Raw genomic sequence first — 27463 nt, 5'->3', positions numbered from 1 at the left:
AGGTAGACCAAGAGGGTGCTTCCTTTTTCTTGTATGAATAGAAGGAAAGGTTAGATTCACTCCTAAATTTTTAAATCATATCATATAGGATTTATCGGTCTGCAATTCTTACCATTATAACAATTTATGCATAAATTAATATATATTTAATTCTCAAACTCAGGTGGGCAATTGCCTACTTCCTTCCATGTGTTGGGCATAGCCCCTCGAAACAAAATTCTAAATATGCCATTGTTTGTCTTCAACATTGGGAGGTGGGCAGATTTGAGGCTTATTCTAGGTAGGGAGATTAAACTCAGATTTCTGAGGTGAACCTGTTGTAGAGTATATTATATATTAGGCGATGTAGATGAAATAGTAGTACATATCAGTATTACAAATCACTGCCGTGAACACATTCTGAAATCTGAATACACGCATATTTATAATTGGTATGTTTCTAATTAGGCATCCACAAAGATCCACATTAAAATTGTTTTATACTAATATAAATAATGACTTCCCCAAAACTATGAAGAAAGAATACGAATTATGTATGATGCAACAATACTGAGCAAAATAATGATAATCTCAATAACATTATAGGAATCGTTACAGAAATCTGACGGATGTCATACTCTTTAGTTAGCAGGTGTAACCTTAAGATTATGGAGAAAAACATTCCAGCAATTGAATTCTTTTCTTTGCTTACGAAGCATCCTCTCTCAAAAGAAAAATCTGGACACGCGGAATACGTAGGAACAAACCATGGTTCGACCAGGATTGCATTAAACTAGCAGAGAAGAGAAACACAAAATTACATTGGCTACAAAATCCGAATGAAATAACTACACAAAATTTCAGAGACATCAGGCGGGAAGCTTTCAAAACTTTTAGAACAACGAAACGCGATTTTTTGAAAGCTAAAATTAAGGAACTTGAAGATAATAGTAAAAATAAAAACATTCGGGACATGTATAAAGGGATCAACGAATTTAAGAAAGGCTATCAACCTCGTGCTTATATATTAAAGAAATCTGACGGGTACAGTTTTCACTGATACGGATAGCATCTTAAATAGATGGAAAGATTTCTTTGACGATTTGCTTAACACACAACCAAAAACTAGTGTGCGTGGAGAAAAGGAGATACACACCAACCGCAGAATCGTATATTCCAGAACCCAACCGAATAGAAGTAGAAACCGCTATAAAGAAATTAAAGAAACACAAATCTCCGGGTGTAGATGAAATTCCGGCTGAACTAATTTTAGCTGGAGGCGAAAAATTGTGGAACAAGATACACAAACTCATCCTCCTTATCTGGAACAAGGAAGAATTGCTACAGGAGTGGAAAGAATCAATCATTGTTCCAATTCACAAGAAAGGCGACAAAACTGATAACTGTAATAATTAACGAGGCATCCCTCTTCTGTCAACATCCTATAAAATCCTTTCAAACATTCTATTAGCAAGATTGACCCGATACGCAGATGAAATTATTGGGGGTTATCAGTGCGGATTTAGACGAAATCGATCAACTATCGACCAAATAATTACCATTCGCCAAATACTAGAAAAGAAGTGGGAATACAATACCCCGGTACATCAACTATTTATTGATTTTAGAAAGGCTTACGACTCTGTTAGGAGAGAAACATTGTACAACGTTCTTACAGAATTTGGAATACCGAAAAAACTAATTAAGTTAATTAAGGCATGTCTAATGAATCCCAAAGTAAAGTCCGGGTAGGAAAATTTTTGTCCCGAGCTTTTACGTCGAGAATGACCTGAAACAAGGAGATGCGTTGTCGCCATTATTATTCAACTTCGTTCTGGAATACGCTATAAGGAAAATCAAAGATAGCAACCAGGGCCTGGCGTACGCTGATGATGTAAATTTAATAGGGAATGATAGGAGAACAATAGAAAGAAATGCAGAGGTGTTATTAAACGCTTGCAGAGACATGGGTTTAGAAGTAAATGCAGAGAAAACTAAATACATGGAAGTGCGTCGGGACCGTAATTAGATTAATTATGGATGCGTTTAAATATCAAATAATACTTTTGATAAAGTGAATACTTTCATATATCTAAGATCAATATTAACAAACGAAAATCATATTCACGAAGAAACTAAGTGTCGACTAAAAACAGGGAATTTGTGTTATTATTCATTTCAAAATCTCTTGTCGCCGCGAATTCTGTCTAGGAATTTGAAGATTAAAATATATAAAACGATAATCATGCCTGTTGTTCTGTATGGTTTCGAAACATGGTCGCTTACCCTGAGGAAAGAACATAGACTGAAAGTATTTGAGAACAAGATCCTGAGACGAATATTCGGACCCAAGAGGAACGGGAATGGGGAATGGCGGAAATTTCATAACGAGGAACTACTTAATTTATACGGATTACCCAACATTGTTAGGGTCATCAAGTCTAGGAGGCTTAGGTGGGCAGGTCATGTAGCTAGGATGGAAGAAAGTAGAAATGCTTTCAAAGTCTTGACTGGAAGACCAATCGGAAAACGACCATTAGGAAGACCAAGGCGCAGATGGTAGGACAAAATTAAGATGGATCTAGCAGAAATAGGAATACAAAGTAGAAACTGGATTGAATTGGATAAGGATAGAAGTCAGTGGAGAGCTTTTGTGAACGCGGCATTGAACCTCCGGGTTTCATAGGCCATAGAGTTAATTAGCTTACGAAGCATGAGTAGACGCCTAGGCTGATACTACAAATAGATGAAATGCGCATTTACTGAAAAGATGGGTTCTACTGACATTGGGTAGTCTATATACTCTTTGTGTGCTAGGGCCTAGGGAAGAGAAGAAAATAAGATTTCACATCAGGTTACGTCAGGACCAGTCGCACACCTTCATTTTCATTAAAAATGGAAAAGTCTCCTAGACTTGATGACCCTAACAATGTTGGGTAAACCGTATAAATTATGTAGTTCCTAGTTATGAAGTTTCCGCCATTCCCCATTCCAGTTCCTCTTGGGTCCGAATATTCTTCTCAGGATCTTGTTCTCAAATACTTTCAGTCTATGTTCTTTCCTCAGGGTAAGCGACCATGTTTCACAACCATACAGATCAACAGATATGATTATCGTTTTGTATATTTTAAGCCTCAGATTTCTCGACGGAATTCGCGACGATAAGAGATTTTGCACCGAATAGTAGCACGAATTCCCTGCTTTTATTCGACATTTAATTTCTTCGTGAATATGATTTTCCTCTGTTAATATTGATCCTAGATATTTGAAAGTATCCACTTTATCAAAAGTATTATTTAATATTTTAACGCATCCATAATTTGCTGTATTACGGTCCCGACGCACTTCCATGTATTTAGTTGAATTAGTCCCAGAAACGACAGTCCTATTAGCGACAGGAACTGTTATCTGTCCTATGAGCGACCGATTCATTTACATTGAGATGATGGAAGATGATATGATTCCATCTCGTAAAATAGGTTTGCCTCTGGCGTTATTAGCATCCGAACAACCTTGGATGAAATATGTACGTGCCAGTGATACTGTTTGTCAAATATATTTTTCTTCTACTGTGAGTGCAAATAAAACTTATTTTAATTTGGAGTTAGATTTGACATAAAACATATCAAATAATTTAACGAGACAACAGGGATATTTCCATGGAAAATATATTTCTATGTAATTATTAAAAATACAGTTGCAATATCCCCTTTCTTCAAAAGCTGTTTTCTGTATTTAATTTGATTCAAATCTAATCACACACTAAGCACAGTAATATATTTTATTTTGAAAAACTTAAACGTGTAACAGTTTCGCCAAGTATCTACTTTTTAGACTTCCTAAGACTCTATGAATAAAATTTTAAAAAATGTCAATGATAAAAGACAGCTTTTGAGATCTCTTACATCTGATTGGCTATTCTCAACCAATCCCGCCAATTACAATGCAGTTCACTCTAAACAATCCAAAAGGTAAACAAACTCCTTAAACTACCTCCCCCTCTTGTAAGCTACTAAAACGTAAACTAATTGCTTATTTGCCTTCCCTCCCTTGATTTGACTTATACATAAAAGCTTGTCGTGTAGTAATCTGAAATAATTCCTTATAGCTAGACGAACTGTTAAGCCCTGCGAGAGATTTGTAACTTGTGTAATAATTTCTTCAAATACACCATATTTTAGATTTCTTTGATATCCTCAAGTGGTGAACACCTTTTTTCCATGGGCGCCCCATGGGAAGGCAGGGATCGCCGCCCTGGCTCACAAAAATGTATACGTAATATAGCAAACCACGTATATTAAATACCAGATATACCAGATATACAGTAACCATGGAGATGCCCCTCCCTAGAAAATTTTCTTCGGGAGCCAATACCTCTTTCTGATTTCTTTCTTATGCCATAAACATATTCAATCTAAACTTATGCTCCGTATCATTTTAACATGAAATTTTTAATTATATTAGAATCATAGACAAAGGCGGAGCTACTCTAAATGTATTTAGTTAGTTTTATCCTTGATAGAGTAATGTATTCATAGAAATTAATTCAAAAATATAATATTAGGAAAAACGTATAAAAGATTGTTAATGTAATGAGAGCATTTTCAAGTATTAAATTCAGGTAGAGCGAAATTTTTCATAGTACATTTTGTTAGGTTCTAAATCACATTAGCATGAAACAAGTTGAAGAAAGGAGAACCTTATCTTCTTCCATTATCTTAGTATGAACGAATCGGTGACTCAGAGAGCAGTTAACATATCGAATCGGTCGCTCATAGGACAGTTAACAGTTCCTGTAGTTAATAGGACTGTCGCAAGTGGGAAGACTTATTTCTCTGCATTTACTTCTAAACCCATGCGTTTATTAAGATCTCTGCATTTCTTTCTATTGTTCTCCTATCATCCCCTAGGAACTAATAATTTGAACTATCCAAAAGTACATGTTTCAGAATTCTAAGATACTCACGCAATAATTTTTATAGAGGAAGTTGGGCTACAGGTATATAAGTTGGAGTACTCACTAACTACCTTTATAAAAATTGTTGCGGAAATACCATAGTATTATGAGAAATCATTATGAGAAATAAGCGGTTAACTGAACTTGCCCTCGTAAGTATCTTGAAATTATTTCAGCGTTGAGATGCAGTTTAAGTGGGTGTGTTTGTTACAGTGTTTGTGTAAACACTGTCAGTGGTATGCTGAGTTCAGGCTCTCATGTTTTGGAATGAGCTAGCTCCAGCCTGTCCTACAGTAGTAAACACATACACATTTCACGTTAGTGTAATGAACGCAAACTTCCAGCTTGTATCATCGAACATAATAGCAATCGAATAGAATATAAGATGGCGTGGGAGGACATTGATCGTGGCACACCTCAGCTATTACATACTGGAACAAATTCTCCAGCGACTGGTGTACCAAAGAAGGCCGAGATCATACCTATTTTCAAATGACTCCGAATGTAATATTTCAGCGGGACATTCTCCGTCATACATATGTATCGCAGATGTGCAAGCCTTTTGCGAGGAACGATAAGCACTAGAGTTTCTCTAGTCTGTATACTCTTTTGATGTACTGTCTTCAAACATATGACTAGCAGGGTTGGTTGGCGTCTTATTCGTCGCGGGCTTCCAGGTGAGACTCATCACGCATTGTGGAGTTGCATGCCAGTAGCATGGAAGGCGATTCCTCAGAATCACATCCAATGCCAAGACGTATAGATGTTCTTGGAACACATATAAAGTTTTCGATTGTTTGTGGAGACTTCAAACATTGATTTATCAAGGTTAATCTTTCTTGATGATGTTATTTGCACTAGCAGCAGTATAATATGATTTTATTCGGTTCAGTTAAGACGTAAAACTAAAACTTGCTTTGAAGATTTGGCAAGATCACATTTTAAAACGTACTAGCTACTGTTGTTAGTACAGTTTGTTTGGCAAGAGACGGATTTTCTTTGAATAAGACAGTTCTTCGTAAAAGAACCTTTGTACTGTTTACACAGTTAAAAGAACATTTCAAAATTCAAACACTTCTTAAGAGGCTGGTGATGCATTCTGTGCATAGTCACACGCTCAATGAGTAGGAACCATCTTTGAATAATAATTAATCTTAACAGCGAAGGAACTGCACTTGCATTTAAATATTGAAAAGCATGTTCGTTTGCTAGGCAAATAGGTACCAATATTCAGTTAATATCAAACCTTAAAAGTTGTTCAATACTGAAAGTTATGAGTGAACATATTATGTGAATGAACAAATGCGTTGAACCCCAAATGAATTCCTTACGACTAAGTATCTTCATCTTTCTAATATGTTTGAGCTCTTGTGCACGTGGAAAACTCTGTAAGTACATTGTTTTGATTTACTAGCTTTAAGAATTAAGCTTAATTTCTACTATGCGTTCAGATCAGGGGCGGATTCAGGACGAACTTTTGGGGGAAGGGGGTGGGTTGTATTACTGCTATTTAGAGCTACGTACTTTTAAAAGCTCCAAACTCTGGGATGGGTTTTATTTATATATAAAATAAGAAAGTTTCCTCTCCTGGGGAAAGGCGATTGCCCCGATCACTCCCCTGGATCCGCCCCTGGTTCAGAAACGAATCTCATCCAGTATATGTGGGACGTAAAAGTTAAAGATTTCATTTCTTATCCAGTATATGCATGTTTGAACATGTTTGATCGGATATCAGAGTAACGTCAGGGCGGATCCAGGCGGACTTCTGGAGAGGCGGTGAGTTATAATACTGTTACTTAGAGCTACAAACTCTGAGATGGGTTTTATTTATATATAAAATAAGAAAATTTTGCTCTTCGGGGGGTTCATCGACTTCCTGGATCCGCCCCTGAGTAACGTTAAGTATGCATATTGGTGTTCACTCTCCGTTCACCGGGTATCATGTAGAATGTATGTTCACTTTCCTTACAATTCAAAGTTGTCTCATATTACTGCGGGCTTTTCTCAAAGCTAAAATCTTCGTTGAAACGGAAGATATTTGAGTTTTGTGGAGAACGCAAAATGTGAATAAACGAAATTATAATTTTCCTCTTGCATCTCAGGATTGCTCTTTAGTCTAAATTTGACGGGTGATTAATGAAACCGAATGATTATGAACAACGCTGGAAACAGGAGACGTCCTAGAAAGTCCACAAATATAATATTGTTTTTTTCGGCTCGGGCGTTTTCCATCAAAGGATCCCCTAATAATAAGTGCGAGCTTCCTATCACTAAACTATCGTGCCCTCTCCCTAGAGAACATAGCGCGGGAGTTACTGATGATTATAAGAATTGTCCAATTATAACATCGTTTGCGAGGTTACATAATGTCTGTTGAACTGGAATAAAGCGGCATCGCCCAAGAAAAATGTATATTTCGATTGGGCTTATTGGTTGATTGGGGTTTATTGCCCCTTTTTAGTACCGGAGACTGTATGTGACAGGCTAAATCAAAACACTATTTGGGTTTGTATCCGAAACAGGTATTCCCACCAGGAATCGAACTCAGGACCACATATACAGCAAACAAGACAATTAGGCACTCACTCAGAAAGGACACAAATGAAAGAGCTATTTGATCACATATTCAACGCCTACATAGTTTCCGAGGAAACCTCATGTAGTACTGCACGAGAATAAATGTTTTAATAATGTTATACTCTTTACTTTTAGTTTTTGTTGTTAAATTTGACACTTACACTGAACTGAGTGCCATAGTTATTATCACCCTCATCATAATTACTGTCTATAACTGACAGAGCACTCATTGTAAATTACAAATCTTCCACACAAGACGATCTTGACCTACGTCATAACGTACAGTAAGATTTTGTATGTTTGTATACAGTGGCGTATTTAGGATTTTGTTTCGGGGGTGCTATGCACAACACGTGAATAAACACTTAATCTATGTTTTTTTTCTGAGCCAACGAATTTTAATAAAGTGCATATAACAAAATTAATTTCGGGGGGGCTTGAGCCCGATAGCCACCCCCTAAATACGCCACTGCTTGTATATGATCTTATATTTTATTTATATCCGCATTAACTGCCTTTTGCCTGTTCTCAGAACTTCATGTAATAAATTGATTCATATTGTTGTTTATTTACACCTATTAATACAATATTTTATTTTATTTTTTTTTTAGCCGACTATTTAACTATTTGCAAATATCATGATCCGCAATTGAACGAATGCATAAAACATTCTGGACAGCAACTGTTTCAGATTTCCGCTACAGGTAAGCGCTGTAGTCTTTTTACTTAGAGAATGATCTTTCTTCCCTTCCGTCTTTTAATAACATTCATGCTCGCATTAATAGAACTTTATTCAATTATATAGATATTTACCTGTTTCAACCGGTTTATGCAGTTTGTATTTGCGTAACCGTGTGACAAGTGCATGTAGTGTAAAGTCGTCATTCGAAACGGTTGAACACTAGGTTTCATCGCCCACCAACTTAAGAAAACTGTTGTTCCGTAGTGTTAATAGTCTTCAAGCTCTCACATACTCTTTCTTATTAGCTTTTCACTGTTCTGTTAATGAATGAGAGGTATTTAGCAAGACAAGTATACCTTCTTCATTTTTAGGCTCTTGATTAAAATTACCCTAAATTTTTAATTTTTAATCTGAACAAAAACACCAGAGGTACAAAAAGTGCAGCCAAGTTCGTCAGCCTCAAAAACTGTTGAGATGAGGATGGATGAGCCAAGTTCCTTGCAGGGGCGTCATTTCAGACTTTGCTTGAGGAGGGACAAGAGTACCACCGATATAAGACTTGCACGTTTTGTACTAGTATATCAGTAGACAACCATTTAAAGTATATGTATTCCTCAAACTTTGGGGGGAGAATTCCCCTTCCTCCCCCCGTAAATGACGCCCCTGGTTCCTTGACCACTACATCTAAAACGAACACTGGAACTTGGCGCGAGATGTCTAATATATATTCGAATACACCAAGATGTCCAGTTTCACGGCCATTACATTTTAGCCCTAAGGCTGGTAGTGGCCCCCAAATCCATCACGCTCACAAGCACCATCCCTAAGGCTCGTCAACATCATTTTCCTTGACACTTCGTACAGGATTATAAGTTTTCCTTCTCTGGGATTCGAACCACCAATCTTACTGCAGTATATATGTGCCTTAGCGCATTAGCAAAGTTGATATTCCTAAGGTTGGTGTTGGCCTCACACCGACCACGCCCATCACTACCACCCCTAAGGCTCCCAAACATGATTTTCCTTGACACCTCACGCTAAGTTCCAGTGTTCGTTCTAGATGCAGAGGCCAAGAAACTTGCTTCATACATCCTCATCTCAACACTTTTTGAGGCTGACGAATTTGGCTGCATTTTTTGCACCTCTGGTGTTTTTTTTCAGATTTCACTTCTTTTTGCAGTTCACCATATAAATATCGTATATATTGATTCTCAATTGTGGCATATTGTTGGATTGAAATTTAGAATTTTACATTTTTAAAGGAGTCATAATGTGCCACATGTAACATTCCTTCCCATGGACTCTTCCAACGGGAATCGAACCCACGACCCCGTACATCAAAGGCGCACATGCTAGCCACTAGACCAGCGGGGATGGTTTCTTCCATTAAAATCTATCAGAGAGCTATGTTCAAACAAGATTCTAATTCATTTACCAAAGCTACAAAATCATGATCGCCAACATCTCATTTTTCATAACTTAAATACGATGACTATCGACAGGGCCCCAAAACACTTGATGCTGAATCCTTGATGCTGCATCAGTAGACATGGCTAGTGTTTCAACATACTTAGCCCTTCTCTACCCTTCCACATTGTGAAATTACGGAGTTCATTACGTGACGCGCATATTGCGCAGTTTCATACTGCTTTGGGTTTTCGTTCCAATGATATACACATTTTAAACTGCTTGTAAACAAAATTATACTTGCCACCAACATATCTCATATATAAAGTTAAGCAAGAAAGTTATTTCGCTTTTATGGAGTTCTCTCTTCAATGACCTTCACACCTTGAGTTAAATCCGAATGGAGATAAGCGAAGGTCAATTGTTGGTATATCCAACATACTACCTGGATGTGGTAGTAAAGTTACACCGTGAATTTGCGTAAGAACAGAGTGAACATGAGATCTCCACAGAGGGTCATAAGAGCGCGTATGAAGTACTAGTTCAAACTGGGATCAAACGCCGTTGCAGCGGGGCGAAAGATATGACAGGCTTTTGGTAAGGGTGTCATGAATATGCGGACTGTGCATTAACAAGTTTAAGGACGGTGACGAAACACTCGAAGATGCGCCACGTGCCGGAAGACCAACACATCTACAAAATAAAGATCTTCAGGCAGCAATTGAGGCAAAAAGTTGCCAGACATGCGAGGAACAGGACTTCAATTCAGTGTGAGGGAAGAAACCATTCGGAAGCACCTATACCAATTTCGACTACAAGTTGGGTCGATGGGTCCCACATAATTTGGCACCAGGTTAAAAGGCAACGCGAGCCGACACCTGTGTTTATTTGCTGATTTGTCTGAGGAAAGAGTCATTTCTGAACAGCATATTGACATGTGGTGAGAACTGGGTCCTGTACAAAACTTCACGGCGCCGTCATAATTGGTTCGCATCCCATGAATCTTTTCCAAACCAGCTGAAACCAGGACTGCACCAAAAGAAGATTCTTTGTGTTTGGTGAACTGCTCTTAACATCGTGCATCGGGAACTGCTACCAGCTGGTCAGATCATCAATGTACTGTCAACTATGTACTGTCAGCAATTGAGCTGTGTTCAAGAAAAGCTCAGAACTCTGGAGCCAGCACTTCTGAATCGCAAAGGGGTCCTCCCATTACAGAGCAACGCTAAGCCCCACTTGGCTAGGATGACCCGGGACACCATTCTACGCCTTGGATGGGAAACACTATTGCATCCAATGTACTCCCGGTCATTGCTCTGTCCGATTATTACCTGTTCCATTCCTTGGATAATCACCTTAGGGGACGCCAGTCCAAATCCCTAGTAGAGGTGCAAAATGCACCTGATACCTTCTTCACTTCACGGCCCACCAAATTCTAGCGCGATAGAATCAATGGCCTTCCGGAACGATGGCAGAAGGTCGTCGATGCTGATGGGGACTATTTTTGATCTTCCAGATACGTCTTTAGTGATATGTCATGTTCGAAGGTGGTGGGTGAAAAAGCAACAGAACTTTATTAGTTACCTTTATAAAAGTCGAACAATTGGATTTCTCATTTGTTTTAAAACTTCAGTAATTCTAAGTATCCCAACCTGTACATTCTTTTACTTACAAATTTAATTTCAATATCTATTTAATACCAATGAGTGAAATAAAGGAAAATATCCCCTCCCCAAAAGAAAAATATATAATCGTCATGTAGCATCGAGCTTTCTTTGTCTAGGTTTCCAACCAGCAAATTTGGGACACCATGTACGCACCTTAGCTCATTCGATCACTCGGACGAATGACAACATTACCCATATGCACATAATGTGTTGAATAACGGAATCCGTACGCGATTTCTGATTGTAAGGAGTTTCTCGCCCGTTAAAAATTTCCATAGCAAAAACTTTAAATTTCATTCTCAAGCCGTTATAAAGTACCTTTATGGAGGATTTCACATCTTTATCTCATTGGCAAGTACCTAATGGCTAAGGACAATTTTAGGCAAGTTAGCACATTCCTTACATTTCCAACTTTTTCCATACTCAAGTCATTAAAAGATATCTTTATGCAGAGTTTCACATCTCTATCTCATTGGCAAGTACCTAATCCATGTGATGAGTGAATCATTCTGTGAGTGAACCGACTTCTGCTTGGCTAAGGAAAGTTTTCGCTCATTAAAAATTTTCCATAACATATTGCTCAAATTTCAGACCATTTCCATACTCAAGTCATTACAACGTACCTATATGCAGAGTTTCACGTTTCTATCTTATTAATAAGTACTTAATCAATATGATTAGTGAGTGGATGAACCGATTTCAGCTTGGCTAAGGACAGTTTTCCCTCATGAAAAATATCCCGTAACAGATGCCTCACATTTCGGACTTTTAAAAATATATTTAAGTTATTATAAGGCACCTTTATGCATAGTTTCACTTCTCTATCTCATTGGAAAGTACTTAATAAATTTTATGAGTGAGTCAGTGAACCGATTTCTGCTTGGTTAAGGACAGTTTCTCGCCCATAACATTTTCTATACATTTCTTAAATATTAGACTTTTTCCATACTCAAGTCATTAAAAGGCGCCTTTTTTACAGTGTTTCATGCCTCTATATCATTGGAAAGTGCCTAATCAATGTGACGAGTTAATCGGTCAATGAGTGAACCAATTTCTGCTTGGTTAAGGACAATTTTCGCCCATAAAAATTTTTCCATAGCGCAATCCTCACATTTCGGACTTTTTTCATACTTAAGTCATTATAAGGTAACTTTATGCAAAGCTTCACGTCTCTCTCTCATTGGGAAGTACCTAATCAAGTTGATGAGTGAGTCAGTGAAAAGTGAGCCTGAAAACTGCATAATTTAGGGGCCCAGGACTCACATATGGTTGAAGCTAGGAACGTAAGATTTTGTATATGAGCACATCTCTCGGATATCTCCTTAAATTCGAAACCTCATATTTTTACCCTTAATAGAATCGTTTTTACAGACCCTCTAAATCGGCGATTTACTCAAAACTCTTGTACGTGTATAACATGCTTACGGCAGTGCAAGCCAGTTTTTAATTTCCTACGTTTTTTTCTTAGCGAAACTTGGCTACCATGTACTGCCGTGCATGTTGCTTTTATTTTATTTTATTTAACATTCACCAGATACAGCTCAGAGGCCATTTTATTCTGGATATCTAACAACAACAATAACAATGGAAAGGATTTGGGGAGGTATTGGCCAGGGCCTGATTTAGTATGTATCACTCCTACATATGCCTGGTAGGACTGAGGAAAACTCTGGAAAAGCCCAATCAGGATGGTCAACGTCAGAATCGAACCCACGACTTTTCGAATGCGAAGCGAACGCTCTACTACTTGAGGTACTTCGCTCGGCAATCCAACCCAATTTGTGAGAAAGTTTTATGTCAAAATATTGTTTTATTTCGATTCGTGTGTTTCGTACATTTGATTCATACTATTTGCATTTGTCGGAGGTTAATGCAAATAAAACTGCATCAAACCGGTTTAAACAGGCAATAATATAAACCGTAGACAAAAGTTTGTAGTATTGTTGTACTATGTTAACATTTGTAAGGGAGTTGGCTATTTTTGTAATATATTGTATTTCTATATATTGTGTTATAGTTCATATTTATTTGTGTCAGGGTAGTGTGTATTCATATTAGATAATCGAACTGTCCCGCAGGCTAATAGTGGTCCGTCGTATTTAGTTACGTTTCTAATGTGTTCCATTATTTTGATAACTATTAATATATATTTATTTTTAAATCCCTGTTTAGGGGTGAAAGAATATGGAATACCACCAACAGAGCCTTTAGGTGTAGAGTCACTGTTGATTGATCAAGGACAAGGCCCAGGAAGACTAACTGTTAACTTCACAAACATTAAGATATACGGAGTTAGCACTCTTGTATTGCAAAGTGTCAGGTATGTGTAACTCTTTTCGTATTAGCTATAGAATCAACATACAACATAATTAATGAATTATCGTTGGTTCACATGTGACCACATAGAATAAATTATCCTTCATTTAAAACTAACGTTTCTAATATTTAAAAAAATACGTATTGGATAATTCATTCATTAATGCATATCCGTTAATCACAGTTGATTCCAGTGGCGGCGGTTAGACGTTAAAAGTGGGGGGGGGGAAGACATGATCTAAATATTTGTATATAAATGTTAGTTTTCCTGGCTGTTTCTAACACTTTGTGTGATGAAAGGTTGTATAACTAATAGGATACCATCTTTTTCAGTATATCGTATTTCATATTTTATTAAGAAAATTGACAAGAGCAACGCAAGTAGGTACTAGCACTTTGTACTCTTAGACAACGAAAGTGTAAGAAGAGATTTAATTCCTTCAGTGACGTATTTACGATTTTATTTCGGCGGGAGGGGGGGGGAGCTTTGCCAACTTTAGTTCTGGGAATGTGAAAATTCTGCAAGATATTTCATTTACTTTAATACTAGCATCAATTATCCGCTTCACTAGGTTAAATTTAGAAAAAAAATAGTAACAAGTTTCGTTAGTCAGTCACTTTTTACTATTACTAAAGCGCTTCTTGATATTGGTCATTTTCGATGATTTTTACATATTCCCTCTCCCCCCATGTTGCGGGTCACGGCATCGGAAGTGACACTGTTCATTTCAGCGACCCCGAAAAGCATGAATTCGACATTGATATTGGTCATTTTGATTATATATATATATATATATATATATATATATATATATATATATATATATACCTCCCCTCCCGCAATTTTTCCGGGGCTGAATTTGGATTTAAATGGCATCAGAAGTGTCACTGTTCATCTCAGTGACCTCAAAAACTATGGATTCGACAATGATATCGGTCCTTTTTGATCATTTGCAAATGTCTTTCCTCTCCTTTAAGTTACATCGTCGAAGTGGTAGGACAAAATTCATCTTATCTTCGAACTTCATCTAGTTAGGTTGAAAAATTTGATCGAGATCGGTCCGGTGGTTCAAGAGTTATTAAGTGTTATTTATTTTTATATATCTGTCTCATCCCCTCCCCCTCCCCTAAAGTCTACCGTCAAAGTGATATGATAAAAACCACCCGAACTTCATCCATATTGGAAATTTGATTCAGGTCGGTCCTGTGGTTAAAGCGTGACGAAGTCACAAAGACGGCCACTTTTATTTTTATTCTTTTTACATATATATCTCCCCCTCCCCCTCACCTAGGTTGCACCGTAAAAGTGAAATAACGAAAACGTCCCAGGTCCGAACCTTATCTATGTTGAAAGTTTGATCAAGATAGGTCTGGTGGCTCAAGAGTTATTAAATTTCGTTTATTTTTATCGATTTCTCCCCTCCTCTACGTTCTACCGTTTAAGTGATATAATAAAAACCACCTCGGGTCCGAGCCTCATCTATGTTGAATTTTTTTAACATCAAAATCGGTTGGGTGGTTTAAACGTGATGAAGTCACAAAGACAGTCACTTTTATTTTTACTTTTTTTTTTACATATATATCTACACCCTCCCCCTCCCCTTCGTTGCACTGTAAAAGTGAAATGATGAAAACATCCCAGGCCAGAACTGCATCTACGTTGAAAATTTGATCGAGATCTGTCGGGCGGTTCAAGAGATTAAGAGTCACAAACATAGTCACTTTCAATTTTATAATATAGATAGTAAATAACATTTCGAAAGGCTTAAGCCCGAAAACCCCCCTATATACGCTACAGGATTCCTTGCTCATGAACATTTTAAAATTCTGTCTGAAAAATTGTGTTATCATATTATTGAATAACAATTTGCAAAACAAATAAATAGAAAGGATAATATTAATCATAGTAATGAATAATGATGCTTGTTTTACAAAAGTTATATTGAAACCGGGGATTAATGAACAGCTTAATTTTTAATTTCACATATGCTATTAAATGTATGTTATTACTCTTAAAAAATGAAAAACAGTAAATACTACAAGCAAGGGGGCCCATGTTGTGGTTTCCAAGGGGGGGCAAGTATAAGCGACATTTCAAATATAGTTTCAAATTTTGATGTAACTATACTAAAAATTCCATTGGATTTTTGGTATTCCGAAGTACAATTTCCTCTAGAGGGCGAGCGCCCCACCTTGCCCCCCCTGATGGACGCCCTTGACTACAAGCATATGCTACGACATTTAAAGAAATATTTGCTTTTGTAGCTTCCCGAAACCTGTTCGTTGTCATTAGGTGCAGTTTTCACTTTCTTGGAACACATCAAAACACAACAATACTCACTCCACACTCCAGTTATACAAAACAATCCTAAAACATAGAATTATCTTGAATTCAATAAATTTAATTGTATATACACTCGTACATCCCTTAACACACCACTTCACTCTATATTATACTGCAAAAGAATGGAAAAGGTAGAAGTTGTTTCTTATTACTCTCTTTTTAATCAATATTCCTTACTTTAGAAAGACGAAAAGACATTATAGGAAAAGTCGATTTTTGTGCAATTAAAGATTAACTTGTGAAATACTTTTTTTTTCGAAATGTTCTCTCAATTAGTTTCAAAGCGGTTGACTAACATATCGATCCCTTGTAAGAAGAAATGAAAGTATGCTGGAATTATTGTGCTCCTTTAGGTTAATTTTGGGGTTATTTTCTGTGGCAATTAAAACGCAATTCCTGTAGTTTCCTTTACTCCACGGGAAGACAACCAATACGTACGCACGCAACGGCAAACATTATATGGCACCATTTTATCTATGAACCAGTAACACCATACAAAAACTTCACATTTCCACATTAAACTATATACATTAATGGGTTACTTCAAACAAGTGCGGGGGCAACTGCCCCCCTTTGCACCCCCTAATCGCCGCCCATGGTTGATTAATTAAAAATTATGAAATGAACGAAATATATTTAAATCGTCCTTAATGAAAAGATGTAATGATTGACACTTATTCCCTTCCTCCTCCTCCTTTTTTTTTCTTTTTTACCCACCAACTAACTTACAACTACAGAAATAATAAAGCTCAAATCTAAATGGGCCTTATGCAGAGTCGTTTTGACGCGTGATTAGTGCCATACTAAAGAGTTCAACTAACATAAGTTTCCTGCAGTAGTCAGGTCTTTAGTATGACGCTAATCTTACGTCAAAACGACTCTGCATAAGGCGGAATATGATTAGACGCTTGGGCCTAATTCCATAGCAGTTTGCGTCAACTATATTGTGGTTTAGTTTGCGATAATCTATGTCACATACTGCTTGTGTAAAGATTTGACGTCAGTAACATAAATTCTGCGTTTTACAATCATCCATCCGCCGCTATCTGTTCCACAGACTCATCTCCGTAATTCTTCCAAAGTATTCGGCATTGCGTTAATTCACAATATATTACTGGAGAAAAACACAAAAATTAACTGTCAAATCTAAATATGGTTACATCTTTCTTATGTCCTATTGAAACTAGGTATAATAATTTGCAAATTTGGAATGAAGCGATCGATCTTTATTGATTATTGTCATTTTCCGATGATTATTCCTCAATGCTATCTCCAAGCGGGACATGCAACCCCTAAGACGACACTAAGCGCGCTCTCTCGACTCACCATCTCAAATTTGGTGAAGAGCGGGTCAGGAATTTCGTAACCAAAAGGCTAAGTCGAGTAAGTAGGAGCTTCGCTCGAATAATTAAATTGAAGCAAGCCAGTTTTTAAGTTGCAATTAAATAAATCATCGCAATACGAGGCCTGTTGAAAAAGTATCCGACTTTTGTTTTTTTAAAAAAAGATTACATGGTTTAAGTTGGCCAAATCTTACGTCGTGAAAGAGTGGTCCATGATGTCTTTAGTAGCCTACAGATAGCATTACTTTCATTTGCATCTTCTGTTGTAGATGAGTTGTTATATTGGGTGCTCTTCTGTGGTCTCGGCTCGCCTAAAATGGTCAAGACATGGGTGTATGGATAGGACGCGAGAACGAAGTCACAATTGACTGGATGGATATATCGACCTCGCCAAGGCTTGACAAAATTTTCGAAGACTCAGAGAAAATCGCCAGATGCGTAACAAAATGAATCACCAGGTGCGTTGATTGTGTTCTTCGATTGCCGAAGCAATGTGCAACTTGAATACGTGCAGGAAGAAGGTACAGCTACAAAGTACTTGTCTGCAGATATTTCTCATCGTTTATGTGACGCTCATTGTTTGAAATGACAAGATATGTGGATTTCAAAGCCCTGAAGACTGCACCAAGATAATGATTCCATTCATGCAGCTCATGTGGTTGTCCTTTCTATCAGAGTATAATATATCAATGTTTCTCCTACTCTCCGAGTTAACCTCGTCAGGCTTTTGCCTCTTTCCAAAATCAAAAGGTACCAGAAAGAAACTTGCTTTCGCACCAGAGAGGAGATCTAGTGGAACGCGATTGCTTATCTCGCTCTGCTTATCTGTTTAAAGCTATAGAGAAGGTATCAAACCCGGTGCGTGCAAGCAGGAGAAAACTGGTTTGAAGAGGATTAGGATGAACATCAGGTGAATGTGTTGGTTTTCCGCAATCACGGTCGAATAATTTTCCGACAGGTCTCGTAGTTTTAAATGTACAAATTGCTTCTACATTTGCGTAACCTATTGATGTCAGGTAGGTAGCCGCGTATGGCGGAGCGACGAGTATTTAATATCAGCGTTACTCACGGACTGAGATGTTTTCATTTTGAAATAAGGATTAATCTATAGCAATCATTTGCAATTGGACGATGCACGACGTAGGACCGGAGTTTTGTACCGGATGAGAGGCAAGACAGGGAGAAGAGGTTGTTCACAGAACGAAACATGTGGAACGGAATAAAACACATGTTATCAGTGCACAATTCGTCATGAATGTACGAGAAATAAATCTTTAAAACCATTCACTACTCCTAACTTTTGCCTTGTATCAACGTAAGCTTACTGTTTTCATTTTGCTCATAGCGTGTGATTTACTGGGAATTTCAGCAGAAAACTGTGACGTCACAACATCGAGTTAAGAATGAGTGAAGTACTGATCTGTATGTAGTGAAGGCCAAATATGAAAGAGTCAACGTGATTCACTTATCAATGCCCACAGCATACTACTATAACTGGAAACATGAAAGGACAAAAATTGGTCATTTCCACCTTTCATTAGTATATTTAAAATTGTATTTCTGCTGTAGTCAGCATTTGAAAAAAACAATTCGGTATAGTAGGCCCAATTATTATTAAATATATTCAGATTTGTGTAGGAACGTAACTGAGAATGGTCTAAATGAGTATTTGGCAAGAGCCCATAATATCAGAAACAGTGTTTCTTCCAGACCTGTTCTTTTGGGGGGCACTGCCCCCCGGAGCTCTGAGAGTGCCCCCCAGAGCAGACCAAAATAATACGTTTATAATATAATAATAAATAGCATAGTATCAGCAGTGTCCCCCCAGAATACTAAATGTGCCCCCCCCGGAACATTATTTGTGAAAGGAACGCTGATCAGAAAAGTATGGGGACATGATGGTTTAGTGATAGCTCTCTCATTCTGGTGCAACGAGCCCCTGGTTTCATTTTGCCCACGCGAGTTTGTAGTGAACAAGGTCGAGTCGGTAGGTTTTCTCGGGGTTCTCCCGCTTCCTCATAAAATTCTCATTCCTCCAATCATTGCATAATCATTCATTAATTATCTATTTCATTCAGGTGAAGGATATAATCGTGACACGTAGTACAAAAAATGGCATTTGTTTAGTGAAAGATGTATGACAAAGGAAATTTGATATTTGGAAACTTTTCCTCGAGGATTTCCTCCTTAAACATTACTTCCTTGTAATATCTCCCTACGGCAGTTTTTTTTCCCCATAACTTTAGTGGAAAGTCCTTCAAGTTGGAAACATTGAATCACACCTATATATCACGTATCTGGAAGAAGAAGAGGAATAAATTCGCAAAAATAAAAACAAACACACAAAAGAATTTGCAAACAGGTCAAACACGTGAGGAAGGCTTTGTATGTGTGTGTGTGTATGTGTGTACATGTGCGAGACAACGCACATGATGCGAATTTGTAAAGGTTTTCCTGAATGCTGTGTTAAGGAACCATTCATTAAACAGGTTGAAACACGTGGAGGAACTAAAACATGTGAAGCAACAAATGCATCAAATGTGAGTCAGCATGAGCATGTATACTGTGCTGATGACGTACATTATCTGCTTTCTTCCCTGACCTTGAGTATTTAATTATTATGATCGAAGCTGACCAAACCTAAACATGATTATCCATTAATCGGTGAATATTAGATAGAATCCTATACAGTACTTCCATTTGAATCAAAACTTGCGTCAACTCTTCTCATTGTTTTTTTTTCTTCTTCTTCTTTTTTGCTATCTGATATTTTCGTCTTATCATTAGTATTATTTAAACATACAGGAGATATAATTTTTATTATTATTACTGCCAGAAGTGTCCCTCTTCACATGGGAATAACATTTAGTGAATACAAAGCTGGAAATTTGAATAGTATAGAAATTGCTTCTATTTCCCTCTTTGGAAACGAAATTTTCGTATTCCCTTATTTTTAATTGTGAGTTTAACACCGAAATTCACACGTCCAACTTTTTTTTTTTTTTTTTTTTTTTTTTGGGATAGTAGTGCATGTTCTGAATAACGATTCGGTAAATTGAATATTATAGAACTTATTCACCTTTTCCGGTCATTTTTAAATAGTGAGTTCATATGCCCAGTTAAATTTATCTAACTTCAGGGACTCGTAAGAGTCTCTATTATTTAAAAAGATGGAATATCCGAAGTAATCAAAAGATATCGGAATAAAGCGTACTCTGATGCATTTTTGCCACAGCATATACGTATGAGAACCTCCTCCTTCTTTACATTTTTTTAAAAATAAAATGATGTGCTCTCTCATACATCCATTTTTAAAAAAATAAATAAATCATTAACGTAAAACATAGATGCAATGATTTAAATTTATTTGGCTGTTCATTGGTGAATGATCATACAAGTGAAAAGATGGGCATTAAAGAGTCAACATTTTCAGTTTTTAGTTTCTGAAAAAAGTTCTTGGTTGATGATTTCTCCTCCATTGCGAAATTGTTTTTTGTTTTTCTTAATGAAAATGTAACTTTATTTCTCATTTTATCATGATTTTTGTACAACTAGGCCGGATAGTCGATACCTTTCGGGTCCTCATGTTTACATGCTATTACACTATGTGACAACGTTACAGATTAAAAAGAAAAAACTATAGAGTAGATCTACCAGATGGAGCAGTTAAAAAAAACGCACAACAGAATTGTGTTACTAAAAGCTAGATATGATTTTGAAAAAAAATAACGATTCGCAGACCAGAAGGACTATGGTAAGAGCCACGACTTTTAGTTAGGCGATATGTGGTCAGCACGCTTCCCTAACAGCACAATTATATAGCAGGCATATGCCTATCATGTTCCCTCAGGTACATGGGAATGTGTCTGGTATGTGCTTTATGTACCTCTGAGAGAGAAATCACATGGATGGCAAGTGATAGTCACAGTCTATGTCCGCACCTAGGCACATGCCTGACATGTACCTGGGGAACGTGCCTAGTATGTTCTAGGTATGTTTCCCATGCCGTAAGCGTCAATGAACCACAAAATTTGTTAAATCGCCTATATGCGTAATGTGTTTATATTAAGGTTATTCTAAAAACACTTTAAACAAGTAAAAAGAAGAACTTACCACAGGACGGGCGCGAACCATCAACCTTTGGGTTACTAACCGCGTGCCCTTCCGACTTGGCCACTAAGGCGATAAAGGGAACGTCACTAGTAGGGGGATAAATAGTTGAGGTCTTTTAAATTTGGCTAATTAGAGTGCTCCTTTAACCGCGTATATTCGACGATAACCGTCTGGGATCAGATAAAATCTGCTCGCCATGTAATTTTATAACAAAATGACGAGTGTCTATTTACTTTCTTCCATATTCAGTTTCAAATGATCGGCGACAGTTGCCATCTAATAAAGTTTATGCGTTTGTTGCTTCTAGTACACAATCGCTTAGAAAAAGAAGCAACAAATGCATCAAATGTGGGAGATAAATTTAGAACACCTAAATGGCGCATGCCTAGACACATCTTGTGCTGTTAGGGTATCTGAAAAGTATGTACACTCATGTCCAAAATTATTGTCGCATGTCTATAAATATGTTTTTGTAGGAATATGTTTTGATAACGAATTCGCCCGGTATTTCTTATAATGTTAGTATGTGTATAATCGGCAAAAACATGTATGTGGCAAATGTGATATCAAAAGAGCAATAAATAAAAACAATAAAACGAAAATAAAACTTCTTGTCCATTAACAACATTTTGTTTTACTCAGTCTAATATTTGTATTTATAATACTTTTGCTATGAAATTTACCACAAATATACATTTCCCGATTATACACATACTATCAGTATTAAAAGTACCCTGCAAAATCATTATCAAATTATATTCTTACAAGAAGATAGTTATAGATATGCGACAATCATTTTGGACATGAGTGTACCTCAAGGACGTACCTAGAACATGACAGATATATGTCCCTAGTGACGACATAATAACAAATGACTGTTAGAGTGCGAAACTGAGCCAGGTATATAAATGCTATATTTGTGGTACACAGTTGCAAATATCAATTAGGTATAACAAGTACCTAAAACTGTAGGTAGCTGAAGTACATACTTAGCACATGAATATTACAATTGCCAAGTGTCGGATATGTAAAAAGTAGCTGGGACACCTAAATGGCACATGCCTAGCACATTATGTGCTGTTAGGGTTACTTCCATTACTCATTTTTTTTCGGTTTAGGTACTTGCTATCTCCTAACTTCAGTAACTTGTAAGTGCTTCATGATGCTGAAAAAAAGCGTACAGCCACCTGGAACTGAACCCAAAATTTCACATGCTAAAATACATTTTGCCTTGCAAAAATTTCAAGATTTTTTACTTGAATTATCTTAAATTATTGTACCGGAATCTTTTGGCTATATATTGTTTGAATGTTACCCACTAATTTGAATGTTTAGGTTATAAGGAAAAAGTTACGAAAATAATCGAGAAATTTATAAACTCTGTGCCTACTTTAAGAAGTATAGTAGAAATAAATTGTGAAAGCGACAAGAACATATCATCTCCTATTGAGTTGAGTTGATTTTGAGTTTAACGTCCCTTTCAGCAGAGAGACTATATGAGGCGGGACCTACTGATTAACGTGGAATCCGAACCACATGAGCTCCCGCCGGGAATCGAACCCGGGTCCCCCACATATAATCTCCTATATGAGATCACTGAACATAGTGTACACACTACAATTAGATATAGTGAACACACTTAACTAAGATATTGAAGTTATTATGACTAAATAGTGCTCTCCCCATGGTCCTGGCTGCAAGCAGTCCCCATTCATTATTCTCATAATCACCGTCTCCTTTAGCCTAACCGGCATAAATCGTGCGACGTAAAACGCAAATATTTCATTTCATTTTTTTGCAAGCCGTCCCAGGTTTGATTCCCAATGGAATCGCTCGGTCAGAAGTGTAAAAGCTGTTTCAGGCCAGTTATTCTGGGATTTCTTCATTCGCACCACATAAAATCCGAGATAGTACCTAACATAATAGTGTCAGGCCACTTCCTTCCTTCCCCATTCCTTGCTTCTTCCTCAACCCTGCGAGCAGTGTGATAACCGAAGGACGTCATCTCTCAGACGTGACGGGCTAACATGACCATAACTACCGAGAAGCCAAACATCTAAGTCCTAATTCTAATACTAATACTGCTTCCCGATGACCTTGGTTACTTGCTACACTTTTCTACGGTACAGGCATACCTAGTAAAAATTGGCGTTACGAATAATAATAATAATAACAACAATAATAAACAAATATATTAGGTTGGTACGAATAAAGTGTCCTATATCAAGTGATTTTTTTTTTCAAAGGCCAAAAGAAAGAAATCCTTGGCTAATCAAAATAGTCGCTGTCTGCAACCACACGCTTTTGCTACGGCTCTTCTAACGACTGGATTTCGTGGCGAAAGAAGTCTGAAGTCTCGTTACGAAGAATTGCTGAACGGCATGTTGCACATCCCAATTATCAGGGAACGTCTTCCCTTCCAAAAAGTGATCAAATCGATGGGAGATACGTCACGAGAATACGGTAGATGAGGAAGGATTTCCTACTACAATTCATGGAGAGTGCTACAACGTTTTTTGAGTGACATTTACGAGTGAATAATGGTTCAACATGAGGATACCATGTCTTTTGAATATTTCTGAATAATTAGGTCAAAATTGCGATGCACTTAACTTAATTCAACAATGTAATGATCCTTACTGGTGGTTCCACTTGGACAAAGAAAGATATGATGTATTAAATTCACCATAACAGCAACAACAACTTTCAGGTGTTTTGAAAACCGTTCTGTATTTTGATGAAGATCTAACCTCTATCCTAACTGCGTACAAGTGTCGCACCAGGTCCATTTTTAAAATCAAAAGCAACATATGATACAGAAAACTTTTTCGGCTATCTTTTATATTTAGAGAACTGCAAACATCAAGGTAACGGTGTTTTTTTATTTCAGAAAGGCACTTATTTCCATTCACATACATGCTTTTCTCACTAGAGTCTTTTTTATGCCATCAAAAATGTAACTGTTTGTTGGTAACTTTCCAAGTACTAACAATATTTTAGTCTAGCCCGAGAACAACCATATTTATCACGACACCAGGAAAGCTTCAGTTCTTATTTCTTTAGTTTTAACTCATTAAACTCCAAGAGGAAAGTTCTTGATATTTACAAACTAAAATTCCAATGCGCATTTAAATATTGTATTTTGGACGCATACATTTATTTACGATTGCATCTTTCAGCATTTTTTATTTAGATGTATATGGGAACCTTCTAAGGTACATCGGGCAAAACTGAGTACATTTCTTATTATAACCTTATTAAATAATTGTAGTTTTACGATATGTGGAATTTACAAAACAATAACTTTCCAGCAGAGATACACTTCACATTTTCTACATTTCCAGATACTTCTCGCTTGTATATTGTTCGAAGTCGTAACAATTCCCTGATGAACTACAAAGTGCCCAAACTGAATCCAAAGCGAATTGGTTAGCCATGAATAAATCGCCTTCACGGATAATGACTGAAATATTTAACAGTTTAGTGCATTAGAAGTAGTGACTCACCTTTTGAGTGATTAGTAAACTTTTATTGTAAACCAGATTGGCATGAAGCAGAATTGTACATACAGAGGAAAGATGTAAAAATCAAGTGTTTTCCAGTATCTAATCCAAATTCTGAATTTGGAGGTCCATCTTGCGGCCATAAACACCGAATTATCCGGAGACGTACATTTCTGCACGCGTTTCAGCACATTTGAACGAGAATGTTGTTGAATTCTTCAGTGATTCGCGCTGTCAATTCCGCAACTTTGTTTATGGGTCTTGCATATACCTTGTTCTTCAAATATCCTCATAGGAAGAAGTCGGGAGAGGTGAGGTCTGTTGACCGTGGTGTCCATCTCATTGTTCTCCGATGACCAATCCATCACCCGGGTTAGGTGATGTTCAAACGTCACGAACAATTCGGCAAAGTGTGGCGGAGTACCGTCTTGCTGCCATTACAACGTGTCAAAATCACCCCTCTCCTGCAACAGAGATATCATAGACTCCTCCAATAAGTTCAAGTACGTCTCTCCAGTCACCGAACCATCAAGGATATAAAAAAAAAAAGTGATTCATTACTTCTGGGGCACACGGTAGCTGTTTGAGTAAATAAGTATTGCCACATAATAGACACACACTTCCCATGAAGGTCTTCATGCAGGGATACCTATACTAATTTTCTCAATGCAATGCATGGTATCCTGACAACACTGAAATAACTTCTAAGCCCAAAAGAAGCACTAAATTCACGAATGATCTTAAGCGTAATAAGTTCCTATTCGGTAATACGTTCAATCATTTCTTCAAATATTATTGAAGAACACACATTATACAGTGAAAGAACGTGAATATTTTCATTCATCTTTTCGGACTTCTCTTCAATTTCCTTCTTGTATTGATCTCCAAATTACTCAAATAACAACCACCATCACAAAACCTCAATCTACTTGCTTCCATTTCAATAGTGATTCACGTTGCCCCTTTTCAACTCTTTTTCGTTGTGGACAACCGTTAATATTCTTAGAACATAATGATTCATTAACTGCATCAGGAATTTCACCTGCTCCCGAAATATCTATGGGTAATGTTGGATCAAGATCAACATGAAAATTCTTCACTTGCAAGTACATCTCGTGAAGATGAAATAATGCAAACTCAATTAATTTCTTTATAATCACTGTCTACAGATTCGGTTTCTAATTATTATTGGGGCCGCGGTGTCTCAGTGGTAGAGCGTTCACTTCTAGTGCTTGGGGTCCTGGGTTCGATCCCAGCCCCCGCCAAGTGAACTTTGTGGTGGACAAACACCGCGTGCATGGGTTTTCTCGGGGTTCTTCCGTTTCCTCCCACTTTCTTCATTCGACCATTTCATTCATTACTCATCATCACCGTCTCCTTTATCCTAACCGACATAATCGTGAGACGTAAAACTCAAAAATTTCATTTCTTTCTTTATAATTATTATTGGGTTACTGAAAGGTGTCCTCTGACAGATAGCTGCACATGTTGTAAACAAAACGAAAGGGAGGATTGTTCGCCAATCACAGCACTATTCTTCCTCACTGTTTCTAGGCAACGAAGGTCACTGACCGCACTGTTGCCGGTACTTCAGACGACTTTTTAAACGTCTTAAGTTTGTCTCTGTTGCTGAGCCTCTGGCAACAGCACCTCCAATACTCGACGTGCTCTACCCAACTGTCAGAAGCCACCTTTCCTTGCGCACACAGTATTTAACATTTCTTGAAGTGACATGTATTGACAATGAGGCACTGGTTAACTAGTACTAGGTATTGCAAATTGTGTGTAAATTGATGGTATCAGTTGTGTGTACCCAGTGACGACGCCAGTTTTAATTTCTTGGAGGTTAGCCGAGGGGAGAGACATTTTTGGGCGACCGTATTTTTTTGTATACAGAAAATAATAGTTTTTTTTATTATTTTAACTATATTACAATACATGGCTGAGAGCAGTAGGGGAAGATAGAGATGCTAGTGAAATCACCAACTTCAATTATCTTCCTTCGTATCGCCTCTTTATGTTCCATTCACCTATTATATCAATAAGACATTGTAAAAGAAAAGGAGTGCGAAACAGAAAATCTGCTTTTGTTAGCGACCAATGTACCCTTTAAGGTACAAGATTCTTCACAATTATAAGAAAATATAACTCAAACAAGTGTTTTGGAAATACATTCATTTTCATCAATACTTCATTCACAATGTACTTTAAATATTGTATAAGAAAACCTCTTCAATATGTGATGTTAGAGCAAATTATGTAAATTAGGGTTAAAAAAAAATATGTTAAATCTGGCAGATAGGAGAATTCAAGATACGGATGAAGAATAATCCGTCGCAAAAACTGTATTTTTACAGTTAAAATGAGTGATTGCACTTGAAAGAGGATTGTGTAGGATAATAAATTTTACTGCCGGAGGAATTTTACACAATGTAAGAAAAAAGAGTATTTCAGGTTCACAAGTGTAATATTACAGGTGTGAAACTGTGAGAAGAGCTATACTAAGGTTACAATGAATGAGTGCATGCTGTGTGACACTAATTTCTACCGGCAGAGTATTTATGTTTACAAGTAT

At 37.2% G+C, this 27463-nt stretch overlaps 1 protein-coding gene across 1 annotated transcript in view; it reads left to right on the top strand.

Annotated features, from left to right (window-relative positions):
* The first annotated feature begins 5989 nt into the window (after positions 1–5989).
* The window catches only part of LOC145691998 (protein takeout-like), a 32580-nt gene continuing 11106 nt past the window's right edge, over positions 5990–27463 (top strand). The window contains exons 1-3 of the mRNA XM_081767297.1: positions 5990–6324; positions 8125–8217; positions 13442–13589. Coding sequence (XP_081623423.1) covers positions 6231–6324; positions 8125–8217; positions 13442–13589 — 335 coding nt within the window. The 5' untranslated portion in view covers positions 5990–6230. The remainder of the gene's footprint in view (positions 6325–8124; positions 8218–13441; positions 13590–27463) is intronic.

The sequence above is a fragment of the Thermobia domestica genome, chromosome 8, assembly GCF_964235325.1.
Source record: "Thermobia domestica chromosome 8, izTheDome1.hap1.1, whole genome shotgun sequence".
In the NCBI taxonomy this organism is placed as follows: Eukaryota; Metazoa; Arthropoda; class Insecta; order Zygentoma; family Lepismatidae; genus Thermobia; species Thermobia domestica.
Note: the sequence above shows the minus strand (reverse complement) of the source record. Positions and strands in the feature narration are given on the sequence as shown.